This window comes from Odocoileus virginianus, chromosome 7 (assembly GCF_023699985.2).
Source record: "Odocoileus virginianus isolate 20LAN1187 ecotype Illinois chromosome 7, Ovbor_1.2, whole genome shotgun sequence".
Taxonomy (NCBI): domain Eukaryota; kingdom Metazoa; phylum Chordata; class Mammalia; order Artiodactyla; family Cervidae; genus Odocoileus; species Odocoileus virginianus.
This window is the reverse complement of record NC_069680.1, coordinates 62,101,426-62,119,585: the sequence shown is the minus strand read 5'-3', so window position 1 is coordinate 62,119,585 and position 18,160 is coordinate 62,101,426. Positions and strand designations below refer to the sequence as shown.

The window sequence follows — 18,160 nt, the reverse complement described above, 5'->3', positions numbered from 1 at the left end:
TCTTTCTGTTCACTTTCCAGTTTGAACGCCATGACCCTGTGGATGGGAGAATCACTGAGAGGCAGTTTGGTGGCATGCTGCTGGCTTACAGTGGAGTGCAGTCCAAGAAGCTGACTGCCATGCAGAAGCAGCTCAAGAAGCACTTCAAAGAGGGAAAGGTAGGTATCTTTGCCTAGAGGAAACCATGAGAGCATATTGTTACTGCAAAGGTACTAACATAATGAGAGTGAACTAGTGACTAATTATGACTAATTTATTTCTGGTACTTAAAAAAAAAAAAAAGCAATTTGTGAAGAAGAAGGGATAGCCCCGAATGACCCTAGGTTTTTTTGTTCCTATCACAATGTGACCATGAACTGAAATAGTGAATTGAAAGAGAGAGACTGGTTCACCAGGGGACGTATAGAGTTCACTTGTAGATATCTTGAGTTTAAGGTGCCTGTGGACTACCCAAGTAGAGATGGTTAGCCAGAAGTTGGATATTCAAATCTATTTTAGAGGACTGAGCTAGGTTTGGGAATCATCAACACACTATTAGAATTAAAATCATGAAGATTGATGAAGTTATCCAAGGAGAATGTCATACAGAAAAGAACCATGAGCCAAGGGCAAGATCAAGTGGAACACTAACATTTAAGCAGTTCCAGAATGAAATCTTGAGGAAATGGTTAGAGGAGTACCTAGAGAAAGTACTGAAATCAAAGCCAGGGAAGAAGAGGGTTCAAAAACTAAGAGATCTACAATGTCCCATTTGAAAGAGAGGGTCCAGTAAAATAAAATGATTAATACCCTTTGGTTTTGGTGAAATGGTGACCTTTGGGAGAGTTGTTTTATTACAGTGGTCCAGTTGGAAGGCATATTAAACAGAAAGTGAGGAAGTTGGAAAAAAAGGAAGGAAGAAGGAAGAGGGAGGTTCCAGAAAGAAGGAAATAGCATATGTTTAAAACTCTGAGGCAGTAGTATATTAACTCTGCTTGGGCTCCTATAGCAAAATACAATAGACAGTGTGGCTTAAAAAACAGAAATTTGTTTTCTCACTATTCTGGAGGTTAGAAGTCCATTATCAGTGTGTCAGCAAATTGGGTTTCTAATGAAAGCTTTCTTCCTGTCCTGTAGACAGCCACCTTCTTGCTCTGTCTTCACATTACCTTTCCTGAGTGTTTATACAGAGAGAGAACATGCTCTCTAATGTGTCTTCTTATAAGGACACTAATCCTATGTGATTGGGGCCCCAGCATTGTGACCTCATTTAACCTTAATTATTTTTTTAGAGGCCCCATCTCCTAATACAGCCACGGTGGGGGTTAAGGCTTCAGTGTGTTAAGTTTCAGGGTGAGACGACACAAACATTCAGTCCATAACAAGCAGGAAAGACGAATCTGGCATGTGTAAGGAGCTAAACGGGGATTATTACAGTTGACAAATACTAACAAAGAGGAGAATGGCCTGAGATAAGGTCTGGGAGGAGGATGGGGACAAGAACCTGCAAGACCTTGTAGGTATGTAATGAGTTGGGGTTTTATTCACAGTGCAACGAGAAGCTATTAAAGAGTTGTGAGCAGGGAAATAGCATGATTGTATGTATGTTTAAAGAGACAACTCTGGATGCTTTATGAAGAATAGTTTGGAAAGGAGCAAGCATAGAAGCAAAAGACTGAGACTAAGGTTATTAGAGATTTCAGGAGGAGATGAATGGGTCTTTTTTGAGCAGCATTGAGATTGGAGACCATGGATTTGTGGTGACAGTAGTCAACATTGCTCTGTGAGAGCCTTCAGAGCTGTATCTGGTACAGGAAGAAGCAGATGGGAGAACTGAGTCAGTGTCTGGGATTTTCTAGGTGGTGGGATGAACAAACTGAACCAAAAACTAGTAAAGAGGCCAGATCTCTTAAAGATCATGTACATACACAGAGAGACACACATACACAAACACACACAGCAATGCAAGGTCTAGACACCAGATATCATTCTCAGCCCAACACCCTTTCCACATGACAGAAATTACTGTTGAGCCATGCCTGGAAAATTGACCTAACATTAAACATGTTCCATGAGGGATTACTAAGGTAGTATGATACAGTTGACATGAAGCTAGAAGACTTGAGTTCAAGTCCTGCCTCAGAAGTTTCTGTGGACGTTGGCTAGATCACTTAACTGACCTTGTAAGCTGAGACCCTTGTCCTTTATGCAGGCTCTAAACTTTAAAGACCCAGTAAGAAATAGAATTGCCTGGGCTTGTTTCCATTTTCTTAGTCTTTGTGTAGGAAATCTTGCTTGAATAGCTTTACCCCCAAGTTGGTGGAAAGCAGTTCTTATCAGTTAGAGTTTTTCCTCCATACCTTGGGTGTTGAAAAGCTGAAAGGACCTCTGAACAGGCTGTGGACTGCAACTGAGAGCAGGCTGGATTCTGAGAGAAAGTGTCAGCTTCTCTGAGCAGTCCAGCCGGTCTGAAGGTGTTCTCTATGAAGGAAGATACCCTAACAGAAAGTGACAGAGGACAATGCTTCTCTCCTAAAGAGAACTCCTGTAACTACACAGCTCATATCTATTGGAAGTTATGATTTCAGAAAGTTGATCACAAATATCTAGGTGACTTTTATAGGGAGTACACCTTTCTGTTGACCAGACCCTTTTTTAATGTTTTAGCTGCACCACACAGCATACATCCCCACCAGGGATCAAACCTGCAATGCCCCACCCCCATTCCTGCATTGGAAGCATGGAGTCCTAGCCACTGAACCACCAGGGAGATCCTCGACCAAACTTATTTTTAAAGTTTTAGTCCTGGCATTGATTTGACCTTAAAATAATTTTCTATCTCCCCCAGGTGTCTCAGTGGTAAAGAATCAGCCTGCCAGTGCAGGAGACACAGGTTTTGACCCTGGGTCAGAAAGATCCCCTGGAGAAGGAAATGGCAACCCACTCTAGTATTCTTGCCTGAAAAATCCCATGGACCAGAGGATCCTTGTGGGCTACAGTCCATGGGGTTGCAAAAGAGTTGGACACCACTTGGCAACTAAACAACATTATCTATCATAATAGGTTAATTCATGTTTTGATATGAATTTATATTTAAAAGCAATAAATTGGGTGTTGGAGACATCGCCCTTGAAGAAATAAAGTATTCTAGCTTTGGCAGGAGTTAATTTAGGACCTGAAGACCTTGCAAAAAAGCCCTGAAGTGAAAAGACAAATTTTGTCAGGTGATAAAAATCTGGGGTGCTAAATTATTTCTGGCCCAGAATTTCTAGCCTGCTTTTAGCAAGGAGATGGAGATTGATTATACTCTCATATTGGTTAAATAATTTGTGAACATAGCAATTAACTAAAATGAGAGTTAATGAAGGGCCTTTCCTCCTAAGGTTACCAGTCCATCTCTCTGGGACCATTTCCCATTATAGAGGAATGACTATCTGCTTTCTAATTGCTTCCTTTATTCCACTCTGGATTTGTTAACATGAAAATGTAAGTTTTCATTTGGCACATGTTAATCACTTTCTGTGTGGGGTTCTGTACAAAATTTCAAACCAGAACTAAAAGATTGAAGGTCCTAGTGGTGGTATTAAATAAATATTTGCATCTTAGTGACCACGCAGTGCTTCATACCCATTTTCCATTTTTGTCTTTCTAACAGCTTTGCTAGATCTTATTTTGCCTTTGAGAATATAGAGACAGAGAAGAAGATAAATAAATGATCTGCCCACAATCTGGACTAAAATCTAAGGCTTCCTGTTACAGATCTTGTCCCTTCTCTAACAAAATTCTGTTTTTCCTAAAAAATACTCTTCCTCTAACGCAGTCCTCTGGACCTGGTTTTCCAGTAGGCTCAACTTGGGGAACTTTTCAGAAATGTGGTTGTTAAGACTTCAAATCAACTAAATCGAAGCTCAGAGGGTGGGTCCAGGCATCAGTAGTGCTTAAAAGTCTCCCCAGGTGATTCTAATGTGCAATGAAGCTTGCCAGCCACTGGGCTGGAAAAGTCTGCCTCATCAGTATCTCCAATTCTGTCCCTGAGTAATAGCTGGAGGAATTGGGGAACCTTCCATGCCCGGAAAAATAACTCTGTTAATGCTGTGAGTAACCACCATGTTTCTTATTTAACAAAGGCAGATTTTTCTTTTCTTTCTTTCTTTTTTTGTTTTATGGAAAATATGTTTTGGCTTTGTTTTCAAGATTAGTCCCTAACATCTATCAGATTTTCCCCATTCCCCTCACTGTCTTTTTTTTTTTTTCCCCCACTGTCTTTTTTTCCTGTTAATTTTTCTTCTAGGTCAAATGTGACTCAACTTAAATTTTTTTAAACTTTCTATCCTTCAAATTGCTTTCTTCTCCTCATTAAAGGAAAGAGTTTTCTGAGACTTCATAGGTATAATTCACAGTGTTGGTTCTCTATGATTAAGAGTGAAGACACCACAAGCTTTAATAATTTAGCAAATCCACTCAAGAATGAATTGAAAGTTACAGTTCAGTGGCAGACATTGCTATATTCAAAACCAGGTACTGTAGGATAAAAGATAAAGCCATCACCTATCCTCAAGAAATATGTAGTCTGTAATAGTCTAATAAAATATATATCTATGCAAAGAACTATCTAATTTCATATCAATATTTATTGAGCACACATGTGCCAGGCACTCTTCTAAATATTCGAAATATAAGAATGAGCAAAACCAGGTGTCTGTTCTCATAGTGGAGGAAGATATAATAAATAATTATAATACAACTCACTCAACTTTCAGCCTCTTAAAAGCACTTCTTATTCATCTTTGCCATCCTCTGTATGATGTCTCACAGGCAATTGTTTATCAGATGCATTGATGAATGTATACTATGTGCCCTAATAAAGATATAATAAAACTATTGGGTTATTTACTTTTCTTGTTTTCTGTGGATAATATTCATGTTGTCTCTTCTGTTCACATATTCTCACAGATACTTGAGCTGTTAAACCCACATTGTGGTCTTCATAAGATATCAGATTCTAGAAACATTGATCACAGAACCTTTGAGAAACTCTAACCCCAATAATTGGGTGTCCACCAAAACCACTATGTAGAATCGCACCCAAGATGTGGCCATTACACTTAAAAGCTTAGAACTGTGCTTCACTGATTTGCTTTGTGTTACTGATTACCTTTGAAACCTGTACCTCCCTCAAGAGTACTAAGCTGTGAGTTACTATTCAGAGATTTAATTTTATTTTTCCCCTATTTTATTTTCAGTTCTCCCCATGCCCAATACAATTAGTGTCATATACCTCAGCCTTTTCTCTATTTCCTATCCCTCACGGCCCTATACATACCAGAGAAGAGAATATATTTCAGAGCATAACCGAGTAAATTCACTACTAGTTTTGTAGTAATGAGCCTGACAGCTTACTCAGGACTTTGACCTGTCGCTTCAGTTAAGTTCAGTTTAGTCACTCACTCGTGTCCAGCTCTTTGCAACCACATGGACTGCAGCACTCCAGGCCTCCCTGTCCATCACCAACTCCCGGAGTTTACTCAAACTCAAGTCCATTGAGTCAATGATGCTATCCAACCATCTTATCCTCTGTTGTCCCCTTCTCAGCCTGCCCTCAGTCTTTCCCAGCATCAGGGTCTTTTCAAATAAGTCAGCTCTTCGCATCAGGTGGCCAAAGTATTGGAGCTTCTACGTCAGTCTTCCAATGAACACTCAGCACTGATCTCCTTTAGAATGGACTGTTTGGATCTCCTTGCAGTCCAAAAGACTCTCAAGAGTCTCTCCAACACCATAGTTCAAAAGCATCAATTCTTCCCTGCTCAGCTTTCTTTGTAGTCCAACTCTCACATCCATACATGACTACTGGAAAAAGCATAGCCTTGACTAGAAGGACTTTTGTGGACAAAGTATGTCTCTGCTTTTTAATATGCTGTCTAGGTTGGTCATAACTTTCCTTCCAAGCAGTAAGCGTCTTTTAATTTCATAGCTGCAGTCACCATCTGCTCTGATTTTGGAGCCCCCCCAAAATAAAGTCAGCCACTGTTTCCACTGTTTCCCCATCTATTTGCCATGAAGTGATGAACCAGATGCCATGATCTTAGTTTTCTGAATGTTGAGCTTTAAGCCAACTTTTCCACTCTCCTCTTTCACTTTCATCAAGAGGCTCTTTAGTTCTTCTTCACTTTCTGCCATAAGGGTGGTGTCATCTGCATATCTGAGGTTGTTGATATTTCTCCCAGCAATCTTGATTCCAACTTATGCTTCATCCAGCCCAGCAATTCTCATGATGTACTCTGCATATAAGTTAAATAAGCAGGGTGACAATATGCAGCCTTGACGTACTCCTTCTCCTATTTGGAACCAGTCTGTTGTTCCATGTCCAGTTCTAACTGTTGCTTCCTGACCTGTATAGATTTCTGAAGAGGTAGGTCAGGTGGTCTGGTATTCCCATCTGTCTCAGAATTTTGCACAGTTTATTGTGATCCACATAGTCAAAGGCTTTGGCATAGTCAATAAAGCAGAAATAGATGTTCTGCTGGAACTCTCTTGCTTTTTCGATGATCCAGCGGATGTTGGCAATTTGATCTCTGGTTCCTCTGCCTTTTCTAAAACCAGCTTGACCATCTGGAAGTTCATGGTTCATGTATTGCTGAAGCCTGGCTTGGAGAATTTTGAGCATTACTTTACTAGCATGTGAGATGAGTGCAATTATGCGGTAGTTTGAGTATTCTTTGGCATTGCCTTTCTTTGGGATTGGAATGAAAACTGACCTTTTCCAGTGCTGTGGCCACTGCTGAGTTTGAAATAGCTCAACTGGAATTCCGTCACCTCTGCTAGCTTTGTTTGTAGTGATGCTTCCTAAGGCCCACTTGATTTCACATTCCAGGATGTCTGGCTCTAGGTGAGTGACCACACCATCATGATAATCTGGGTCGTGAAGATCTTTTTTGTACAGTTCTTCTGTGTATTCTTGCCACCTCTTCTTAATATCTTCTGCTTCTGTTAGGTCCATACCATTTCTGTTCTTTATTAAGCCCATCTTTGCATGAAGAGATCTCTAGTCTTTAGCATTCTATTATTTTCCTCTATTTCTTTACACTGATCACTGAGAAAGGCTTTCTTGTCTCTCCTTGCTATTCTTTGGAACTCTGCATTCAAATGGGTATATGTTTGCTTTTCTCCTTTGCTTTTCGCTTCTCTTCTTTTCACAGCTATTTGTGAGGCCTCCTCAGACAACCATTGTGCTTTTTTGCATTTCTTTTTCTTGGAGATGGTCATTTTTTTTTTTTTTAACTTAATAAATTTTCTTTTCTTTTTTTTTTTAATCTTCCACATTTAAAATTCCGTGATTCTATTTTTTTTTATTAGTTTGAGGCTAATTACTTTACAATATTGTAGTGGTTTTTGTCATACATTGACATGAATCAGCCATGGATATACATGTATTCCCCATCCCGATCCCCCCTCCCACCTCCCTCTCCACCCAATCCCTCTGGGTCTTCCCAGTGCACCAGGCCCGAGCACTTGTCTCATGCATCCAACCGAGGCTGGTGATTTGTTTCACCCTAGATAATATACATGTTTCGATGCTGTTCTCTCAAAACATCCCACCCTCGCCTTCTCCCACAGAGTCCAAAAGTCTGTTCTATACATCTGTGTCTCTTTTTCTGTTTTGCATATAGGGTTATTGTTACCATCTTTCTAAATTCCATATATATGTGTTACTATACTGTAATGGTCTTTATCTTTCTGGCTTACTTCACTCTGTATAATGGACTCCAGTTTCATCCATCTCATTAGAACTAATTCAAATGAATTCTTTTTAATGGCTGAGTAATATTCCATGGTGTATATGTACCACAGCTTCCTTATCCATTCGTCTGCTGATGGGCATCTAGGTTGCTTACATGCCCTGGCTATGATAAACAGTGCTGCGATGAACATTGGGGTGCACGTGTCTCTTTCAGATCTGGTTTCCTCAGTGTGTATGCCCAGAAGTGGGATTGCTGGGTCATATGGCAGTTCTATTTCCAGTTTTTTAAGAAATCTTGGAGATGGTCTTGATCCGTGTCTCCTGTACAGTGTCACAAACCTCTGTTCACAGTTCATCAGGCACTCTGTCTATCAGATCTAGTTCCTTAAATCTATTTCTTACTTCCACTGTATAATCTTAAGGGATTTGATTTAGATCATACCTAAATGGTCTAGTGGTTTACTGAGTACTTTTTATGTACAAGACATTTATTTGTCTTCTCCCTAATTATCACATTCTGCTTGGTGGGTAGGATAACCATTTTTGAAATGAAAAATACTTTTTCCAAACCTTTGTTATTTGTCTGAGAACACCCAGTGTCTTAAGAGGTGGCACTAGGATTCAAAGCCAGGCTGTCTCGTTCCAGAGTCCATAATCATCCTACTAAGCAATCTGTTTATTGTCATTCTTTATTCTCTATGATTTGAATAAGCAGAAGAGTTTGGAGTAAACAAGAAAAACAGTGTTACTAGACTGTAGCCTATCTCTTAGTGAGATAGCTGCTGCTGCTGCTAAGTCACTTTAGTCGTGTCCGACTCTGTGCGACCCCATAGACGGCAGCCCACCAGGCTCCGCCGCCCCTGGGATTCTCCAGGCAAGAACACTGGACTGGGTTGCCATTTCCTTCTCCAGTGCATGAAAGTGAAAGTGAAGTTGATCAGTCGTGTCGGACTTTTAGCGACCCCATGGACTGCAGCCTACCAGGCTCCTCCTTCCATGGGATTTTCCAGGCAAGAGTACTGGAATGGGTTGCCATTGCCTTCTCCAGTGAGATAGTTAGAAAGGTAAATTATGGAACCAGATTGTAGAAGAACTTGTATACTACACTAAGAAGTTTGGGAGTTTCCAATTGACACTGGGTGTCATTGATATTTTGTCAACAGTAGGAATGAACATATAAAGAAAAGTGATGCTTCAGGACATTTAGATTCTTAAAGAAATATAACTAATAGAAATGGTGTAAGTTCCCCCTGCTGCCAGGCACCAACCAGTTGAAGAAACCTCTGGGCTTTGCAATGGGAAGATACTTTGTTGGAGCAAGACATAGTAACACCTCTGAAAGGGTACCCACTTGTTGACAGTGACCACATGGAGGGTGGGAGACTAGATGACAAGCGTAGAGGAAGAATTACTTTGTAGTGTACAACATATATTACCTAGTATAGAAATAATGTAAATGTTTTTTAAAACTAAGCAGAAAAATTGAGCAGATAATAGGTTGGTGAGAAGCATAGCATATAAGAAAGAAGGAGGAGACTGTTCCTTTTTTTAATGGGCCATAGAGGGACTCAGGCAGTTGGGTTGATTCCTGGCAGATGGATTCACTATGACCAGTTAAAAGACAACACAAGAGAATCATTACAGTGTATCTATACCACCATGGCCTCTCAGTATGAGATTCTGACTTTACAGCTGACTCCAGAGGAAGCCAAATTTTCCTTCCTTCTCGTCTCATTCTACTATAACTGCCTTTTGTTTTTTAACAATTTTATTGAGGTGTAATTTATATATCATAAAGTATATATAAATTAAGGTACAATTCACCCATGAATGATTTTTTTGTAAAGTGACACCCATCAATGATTTTTAGCAAATTTAGTAAATTTGCAGTCATTACTGTAATATCTAGTTTTAGAAGATTTCCACCACCCCAAAAAAGAGCCCACATGCTAGTTTATAGTCAATACCCATTTCCACCCTAGTCGCACACAACCATAAATCTTCCTTTTGTCTCTATAGACTTGCCTTTTCTGAAATTTCATATAAATGCATTCATGTAATAATGCAGTCTTGTGTATGGCTTCTTTTACTTATAATATTTTTAGGTTTATCCATGCATACAATAGAATACTATTTACTATACATACAGAGGAATTGTTGTCATTCAGTCACTCAGTCATGTCCAGCTCTTTGTGACCCTGTGAGCTGCAGCATGCCAGGCTTACCTGTCCTTTACCATCTCCCCAAGCCTGCTCAAACTCATCTTCATTGAGTTGGTGATGCCATCCAACCATCTGTTCCTCCATCATCCCCTTTTCCTGCTTTCAGTCTTTCCCAGCATCAGGGTCTTTTCCATTGAGTCAGCTCTTTGCATCAGGTAACCAAAGTATTGGAGCTTCAGCTTCAGTATCAGTCTGTCCAGTAATTATTCAGGATTTAGGATTGACTGGTTTGATCTCCTTGCAATCCAAGGGACTCTCAAGAGTCTTCTCCAACATCATAGTTCAAAAGCATCAATTCTTTGGCACTTAGCCTTCTTTATGGTCCAACTCTCACATCTGTACATGTCTACTGGAAACGCCACAGCTTTGACTAGATGGACCTTTGTTGGCAAAGTAATGTCTCTGCTTTACTATGCAATGGAAGACTATTTACTATCCATACAGTGGAATACTATTTACTATTTAGAAATACTGTTTACTATTCAGTATAAGCTACATACTAGTAGTTTATAACTTTTTATTACTGAATAGTAAATAATATTCCACTGTATAGATATTTATATCTTGTTTCTGCCATCACCAGTTGATGAACATTTGAATTGTTTGCAAATTGAGGCTGATATAAACATTTACATACAAGTCTTGATGTACATCTATGTTTTTATGTCTCTTAAGGAGATTCCTAGGAGTGGATAGCTGGGTCATATAGTAAAATTTTGTGAAACTTCCTTTTTAAGAAATTTGTCATACTGTTTTCCAAATGGCTGTACCATGTTACATTCCACAGCAATGCATGAATTCATTTTCTCCATATCCTCACTAAAAGTTGTTATTATCTGTCTTTTTGATTAGTCTTCCTAATAGGTATATAGTGATATCTCATTGTGATTTTAGTTTGTATTTCTCTAATGAATGATGATCTGAAGCATTGTTTCATGTACTCTTTAGCCATTTATATATCTTATTTGGGAGATAATTTGTTCAAATCTTTTCTTTAATTGGGTTATTATTATCTCATTATTGAGTTGTAAGAGTTCTTTATATAATTCTGGATACAAATTCTTTATCACATATATGATTTTTAAATATTTTCCCCAGCCTGTTATTTGTTTTCTCAGTATTTTGAAGTACAAAATTTTTAACCTTGATAAAATCTAATATATCGAATTTTTTTTCTGTGTATGGATTGTGTTTTTGGTGTCATATCTAAGAACTCTGCCTTACGTGAGGTCATAAAGATTTTCTGGTTTTTTTATGAACATTTTATCAAATTTCTTTTAGTTTTGAAAGACAATTCTGTCTGCTTGTTTAACAACTTCTCTAATGTTAAATTCATTTTAAAACAACATAAAGAAATACTTCTATTTAGAGTCAAAGTACTATTAATTTTATATCCTATTTTTAGTCATTTAGAGCCCAGTCATGTAAGTTCTTTCAGTTGGTTTGTTGAAGATCTGGTCACAGAATAAAATAGCTCCTGCTTCTTCTACTTCCCCATAGTATATATTTTACAAAATCCCTTTGATGCCAAGCCTAAGAGAAGGGTATTTCCTTTTGACTACTATGTCTGCAGTTCAAGTCACCCAACAAAAGATTGTGCTTAAGCCATAGCCTTTTAAGTTCGAGCAACTCAACTTTCAAAAAACATGTCTTTGCACTTTCTATCCACAAACTTCATGTTGCACTCTTATTCTAGCTTTATTCTAATAAATCTCTAGACTTTTTACTGAGGTAGTTACCAAGAATAAGAATTTTGTGAATAGCATCATCTTTTCTTTAAGGAAGCCTATCAAAATTTTAAGCTCTGTAAGACCAAGACCCACGTCCAAAGCAGTTTTATTTTCCTCACTGTTCCTAGCAGAGTGCTAAGTGGTTAGTAAGTGCTCAATAAAAATTTTTATTATATTTATGTAGTAAAATACAAAATGTTGCATATTTTTATTTAATAATGGCTTAATATGATTTGTATTTCACTGTTTTTCTGTCATCAAGTGAATAATCACTCAATTTAGATTTTTCTGTTCTCTGATAATTCTTAATGTAAGCACTGTTGTCTTTAATGTTTCACAGTAAATTAACTAACACACATTAGAGGTTGCCCTCAGTTTTAGGAATTTATGTTAACCTTTTAGCCTTAAAAATCCTTTCATAAACTCAGACACCAATGCTCCCCTACCCTGTGGAAATCCATACCTAAAATTAAAAAAAGGAGAAAAACTTTAGCATGTCTTTTTTTAAATTTACCATTAAAAATATAGAACAAAATTTACCATTTTAGCCATTTTTAAATGGTTTAATAGTACTTAGTACATTCATACTGCTGTGCAGCCAAACCCATCATTCTCCAGAGCTTTTTCATCTTCCCAAACTGAAACTCCATACTATTGAACAATAATTCCTCATTATCCCCCTCCCTGCTCCTGGAAACCACCATTCTACTTCCTGTCTCTAGGAATTTAACTACTCTAGGTAATTCATATAAGTGGAATCATACAGTATTTGTCCTTTTGTAACTGTATTATTTCCCTTGACATAGTGTGTTCAGAGTTTGTCCTTGTAGCATGTATCAGAACTTCTTTCCTTTTAAAGGCTGAATACTCTTCCATTATTGTCTTTTGATGGAAAGAGAAGATGGTATTAGTGTATCCATTCATGAGCAGATGATATAAAATCTGTGCTTCTGATCCAGTGGAATTCTCCTCATTATGTTATAGCCTAGTGCTTACATTAGTTAGCATATTGTAGCATTTTTACAAGGAATGAACTCTGCCTCTGGGTACTCTAAGTCAAGACCGTGAGAATGACCTCAAGTTGAGAGGAAATTATTTAATACAGGCCTTCCAGTTCACCACCAAAAGTTATGTAACTTGGAACATACTAGTTGCTCCATAAATGTTTGAATGAATTCTTAAATATAGATGGACCACTGTTCATAATTTCCAAAAACTGGAAATAGCCCAAATAGAATAGTCACACAATGGAATACTTACAGCAGTAAAAGTGAATGAACTACAGACATACACAAAAACATCAAAAAAATCGTAAAGACAGAAGCCAGAGACTTCCCTGGCAGTCCATTGCTTGCCTCCATGCTTCCTAGTGCAGGGGATGCTGGTTCAATCCCTGCTCAGGGAACTAGGATCCTACATGCCATGTGGTGCGGCCAAATATATATATATATATATTTCTTTTTAGAGACAGAAACCATATATAATAGAATACATACTGCATGGTTCCATTTATAAAATTCAAAAGTAGATATACTTAAACTCCTTAAACATATGTTAAAGGATACATAAATAGATAGAAAAGCTATTTTTTATGAAAAGCAAAGAAATGAATCTCCTAAAATTCAGAATGATTTTTATCACAGAGAAGAGGCTCATGACTGTAAAGGGCCATTGTTGGGGAAGGGGAGAGAGGCTCCTGGGATCCTGACAGTAGTCTGCTTCTTGACCTGAATTGAGTTTTTATGGGTGTAAAACTTCATTTTACAGAGTTTGTTCATTTGTACATTTATGTTTTAACACACCTTTCTATTTGATCCTCATATTCCACAATTTTAAAATGTTTAAATTCTGTGATTCTAAGGGGGAAAACCAAGGGAATATTTCTTGCAAAGTTGGGCACAATAAAGAACAGAAACAGTATGGACCTAACAGAAGCTGAAGATATTAAGAAGTGGCAAGAATACATGGAAGAACTATATGAAAAAGATCTTCATGACCCAGATAACCACAGTGGTGTGATCACTCACATAGAACCAGACATCCTGGAGTGCAAAGTCAAGTGGGCGTTAATAGCATCACTATGAACAAAGCTAGTGGAGGTGATGGAATTCCAGCTGAGCTATTTCAAATCCTAAAAACGGTGCTTTAAAGTGCTACACTCAATGTGCCAGCAAATTTGGAAAGTGCAGAAGTGGCCACAGGACTGGAAAAGGTCAGTTTTCATTACAATCCCAAAGAAAGGCAGTGCCAAAGAATGTCCAAACTACTGCACAATTGCACTCATCTCACACGCTAGCAAAATAATGCTCAAAATTCTCCATGCTAGGCTTCAACAGTATATGAACCAAGAACTTAAGATGTTCAAGCTGGATTTAGAAAAGGCAGAGGAACTAGCGATCAAATTGCCAACATCTGTTGGATCATAGAAAAAGCAAGAGAGTTCCAGAAAAACATCTACTTCTGCTTCATCGACTCCGCTAAAGCCTTTGACTGTGTGGATCACAACTGGAAAATTCTTAAAGAAATAGAAATACCAGACCACCTTACCTACCTCCTGAGAAATCTGTATGCAGGTCAAGAAGCAACAGTTAGAACCAGACATGGGACAATGGATTGGTTCAATATTGGGAAAGGAGTACATCAAAGTTGTATATTGTCACCCTGTGGCATCATGCAAAATGCCAGCCTGGATGAAGCACAAACTGGAATCAAGATTGCCAGTAGAAATATCAATAACGTCAGATATGCAGATGACACCACTCTAATGGCAGAAAGCAAAAAGGAACTAAAGAGCCTCTTGATGAAAGTGAAGGAGGAGAGTGAAAAAACGGGCTTAAAGCTCAGCATTCAAAAAACTAAAATCATGGCATCTGGTCCCATCAGTTCATGACAAATAGATGGGGAAGCAATGGAAACAGTGAGACTTTATTTTCTTGGGCCCCAAAAGAGGTGACTGCAGCCATGAAATTAAAAGGATTGCTCCTTGGAAGAAAAGCTATGACTAACCTAGACAGCAGAGACACTCTGCCAACAAACGTCCGTCTAATCAAAGCTGTGGTTTTTCCAGTAGTCATGTATGGGTGTGAGAGTTGGACTATAAAAGAAAGCCGAGTGCCAAAGAACTGATGCTTTTGCACTGTGGTGTTGGAGAAGACTCTTGAGAGTCCCTTGGACTGCAAGGAGATCCAACCAGTCGATCCTAAAGGAAATCAGTCCTGAATATTCATTGGAAGCACTGATGCTGAAACTGAAGCTCCAGTACTTTGGGCACCTGATGTGAAAAACTGACTTCTTAGAAAAGACCCTGATGCTGGGAAACATTGAAGGCAGGAGGAAAAGGGGACGACAGATGATAAGATGGTTGGATGGCATCACCAACTCGTTGGACTCGAGTTTGAGCAAGCTCTGGGAGTTGGTGATGGACAGGGAAGCCTGGCATGCTGCTATCCTTCTTGTCACAAAGTCGGACATGACTGAGCGACTGAACTGAACTGAACTGAAGGGGAAAAACTAAAAAGATCATATGACATAATCATACAGTATTTTAGCTCTTAGTTAGATTGATAAAATAAAGATATCATTGGCCAGTTTCCTGGTACTACAGTACCAGGAAAGTACTATAGTCTATATTAAGGTTTCCTTTTTACTGAGTTACAGATATAAATTCCTAGACTCTGTAGTTTGCGTGCATGCTTAGTCATGTCCAACTCTGTGCAGCTCCATGGACTATAGCCCACCTGGCTCCTCTGCCCAAGGAATTTTCCAGGCAAGAATACTAGGGTGAGTTGCCTTTTCCTACTCCAGGGGATCTTCCCAACCGAGGGATAGAGCCCATGTCTCCTATGTCTCCTGGCAAGTAGATTCTTTACCATAGTGCCACCTGGGAAGCCCAGGCTTTATAGTTTGGGGAAATGGAAATCGGAAGAGGAGCAGTACTGGGTAGAAGCCTGTCAACATCTGCAGTCCATTAAGGACCTGATGCTTCATTAAAGTGCGTTAACCTCAGTGTCTTGCCAGTGTTACTCACTTCTTTGAAATTGTATTCATTTCCGTCCCAGCATGATGTGTGAGAAATGGGAAGTAGGCAAATAGGACAGATCTTTCTCCCTCTCATCTCTCTTTATCCAACTACTCTCTTGAGCCATCATAAAAGGTAGAATTAAAGATCAGCAAATCTTTGACTAGCTTTTGAAAAGAATTTCCTCATTCACAGAAATTTCATCAAATTAAAGTTACATGGCCAATTGCTTCTTTGCTTCATTAGTAGTTTTTAAATTGGTATAATGAACAGCTTTCCCAGTTACTTGGGTTCTGCTAAATTCTGAAACTATTCCCATGTATATCACTGACTTTGGTGATTCTTTAATTAGCTTAAGCCTCAAAAAAGCTTGACTGGCCTATTGAGTAGATTATTAAAATGAAAGTTCTAATGGGTCTTATTTGTTAAGATGTATAATAAATCAAGTGGCTACAGCTCATTTAGGGAGTGTCACAACAAATACTGTGGCTAATTGGAGGATATAGTTAGAAATATTTTGATTAAAGATATCCAGCCATCACTGGAAACCGCTTCATGTCAGATTTTACATATGAGGGGAAAGCAATTAGCTAGCATGCCTTTCTTACGATAAAATTCCAAAGTTTTGTTCCCCTGTTGTTTGTAAATTTGACATTCCTTGAGTAATTTGTTGAGTCTCTGTTCCAGACATAGCATAAATTTCTGATTTATAGGCATGAGTATATGCCTAGTTTTCTGCATTTTATGCTGCTTTTTGCACAGGTTCCTGCCTTACCTTACTGTTTTTCTCCTTTCAGGGGCTGACATTTCAGGAAGTGGAGAACTTCTTTACTTTCCTAAAGAATATTAATGATGTAGACACTGCGTTGAGCTTTTATCACATGGCTGGGGCGTCTCTTGATAAAGGTAATGAAACTCAAAAGTGTTTTTTTGAAGCTGTAAACAGTGAATCTGTAATCCATTAGGTGACTACCCTTCCTTAACAGAAATATGTGAGTTTTTCTTGACATTGTTTTTTATTTGCTTTGTCATGTTGACATTGCATGGGCCTTGCATTTCACCCTGAGAGGCCAAGTTCAGCAAATACATTTTCTTGAGCTAAACGCTATAGTCAAGACAGATGCCCATCTTTATTTTTTTTTTATATTGTAGTGGTTTTTGTCATACATTGACATGAATCAGCCATGGATTTACATGTATTCCCCATCCCAATCCTCCCTCCCACCTCCCTCTCCAGGTGCCCATCTTTAAATGATTAGTCTTGGAAACACATCTAAGCTGAGGCACAATGCATGGAATTTGGAAGTTCTCTTATCAGAGCCAGAATTGTGACACATGTAATGTGAAGCCAAAGTTGCTGTTCATTTTAATTCATTCTTCGTTGGGAAGGAATAGTTTGGTTTCTTTTTCGTGTTAGTTTTTGTGTTTTTCTTTAAAGATAAAATCATGACTGTAAGAATAGCACCAATCCATTGGCTAACTTCATACAAATTCAGCTCCAGTTTGTATAGGCAATGGGAGAGAGCAGAGCAATTGCAAGCAGTTTTTCCCAATATTATGAAAAATTTCAAACATACACAACAATTTAATTATTCAGAGAACATTCATATATCCAGCTCAGTTAACATTTTGCTATATTTCTCTGATATCTCTGCATATATTCATCCTTCTGTTTATCAGTCCCTCATTTTTTTTGATGCATTCAAAGTACATTAGAGACATAAGTGTACTTCACTCCCAAGTACCTCAGCATGAATATTAACTGAAGTTCAGTAGTTGTTTACAGTTCCCTTGTGCCCTTTTGCAGTTAATTTCTGCCCCTAGTTATCAAGAGGCAACCTTAATTCTGTATGTTTTTCCACCATAGATTAATTTTGTTTGTTCTAGAACTTCATACAAATGGAATTATACCATGAACACTCAGCTTCTCTCAGCCTGTTTTTGAGATCCACCCATGTTGTTACACATACAGTAATATGTCTTGTTTCTTTTTTAAGAATAGTTATCTATTGTATGACTACTCCAAAATGTGTTTATCCTTTCTTCTGTTGGGCACCTTAGCTGTTAACAGTTATTAACTATCTTGAATCAAGCCACTATGAACATTCTTGTGTTAGTCTTTTTGAGGATACGTATTTTAATTTTTCTTGGGTATATTGCTGAGTCCAGAGAAAGGTGGGTATTTCTTTTATAAAAAAACTTTCAGACACTGTCACTCGAGTGTATGTTCCTCGGTTCTTTGTCTCGTCACAACAAAAATTTGGAGTGATGGACATTAAAGCCCCTTGGCGGGTCACAGCTCTCGGAGGACAGACCGTGTTATTACTCTCAGGTCTCAAACAGACCGTGTTATAGCTCTTAAATAAATCAGTGTTACAGCTCTATTTATTTAGATAATAGCAGGAAAATCCATCTTTGAGGCATGAGGGCATGTCGATCCAAAGACGTGAAGAGATCTCCCCATCGCGCGGGG

The 18,160-nt window shown here is 38.4% G+C and overlaps 1 protein-coding gene across 1 annotated transcript in view; it reads left to right on the top strand.

The window, feature by feature from the left end:
- MICU1 (mitochondrial calcium uptake 1) overlaps positions 1–18,160 on the top strand; it is a 224,997-nt gene that overhangs the window by 181,776 nt on the left and 25,061 nt on the right. Inside the window, exons 9-10 of the mRNA XM_020896445.2 lie at positions 21–158; positions 16,485–16,593. Coding sequence (XP_020752104.2) covers positions 21–158; positions 16,485–16,593 — 247 coding nt within the window. The remainder of the gene's footprint in view (positions 1–20; positions 159–16,484; positions 16,594–18,160) is intronic.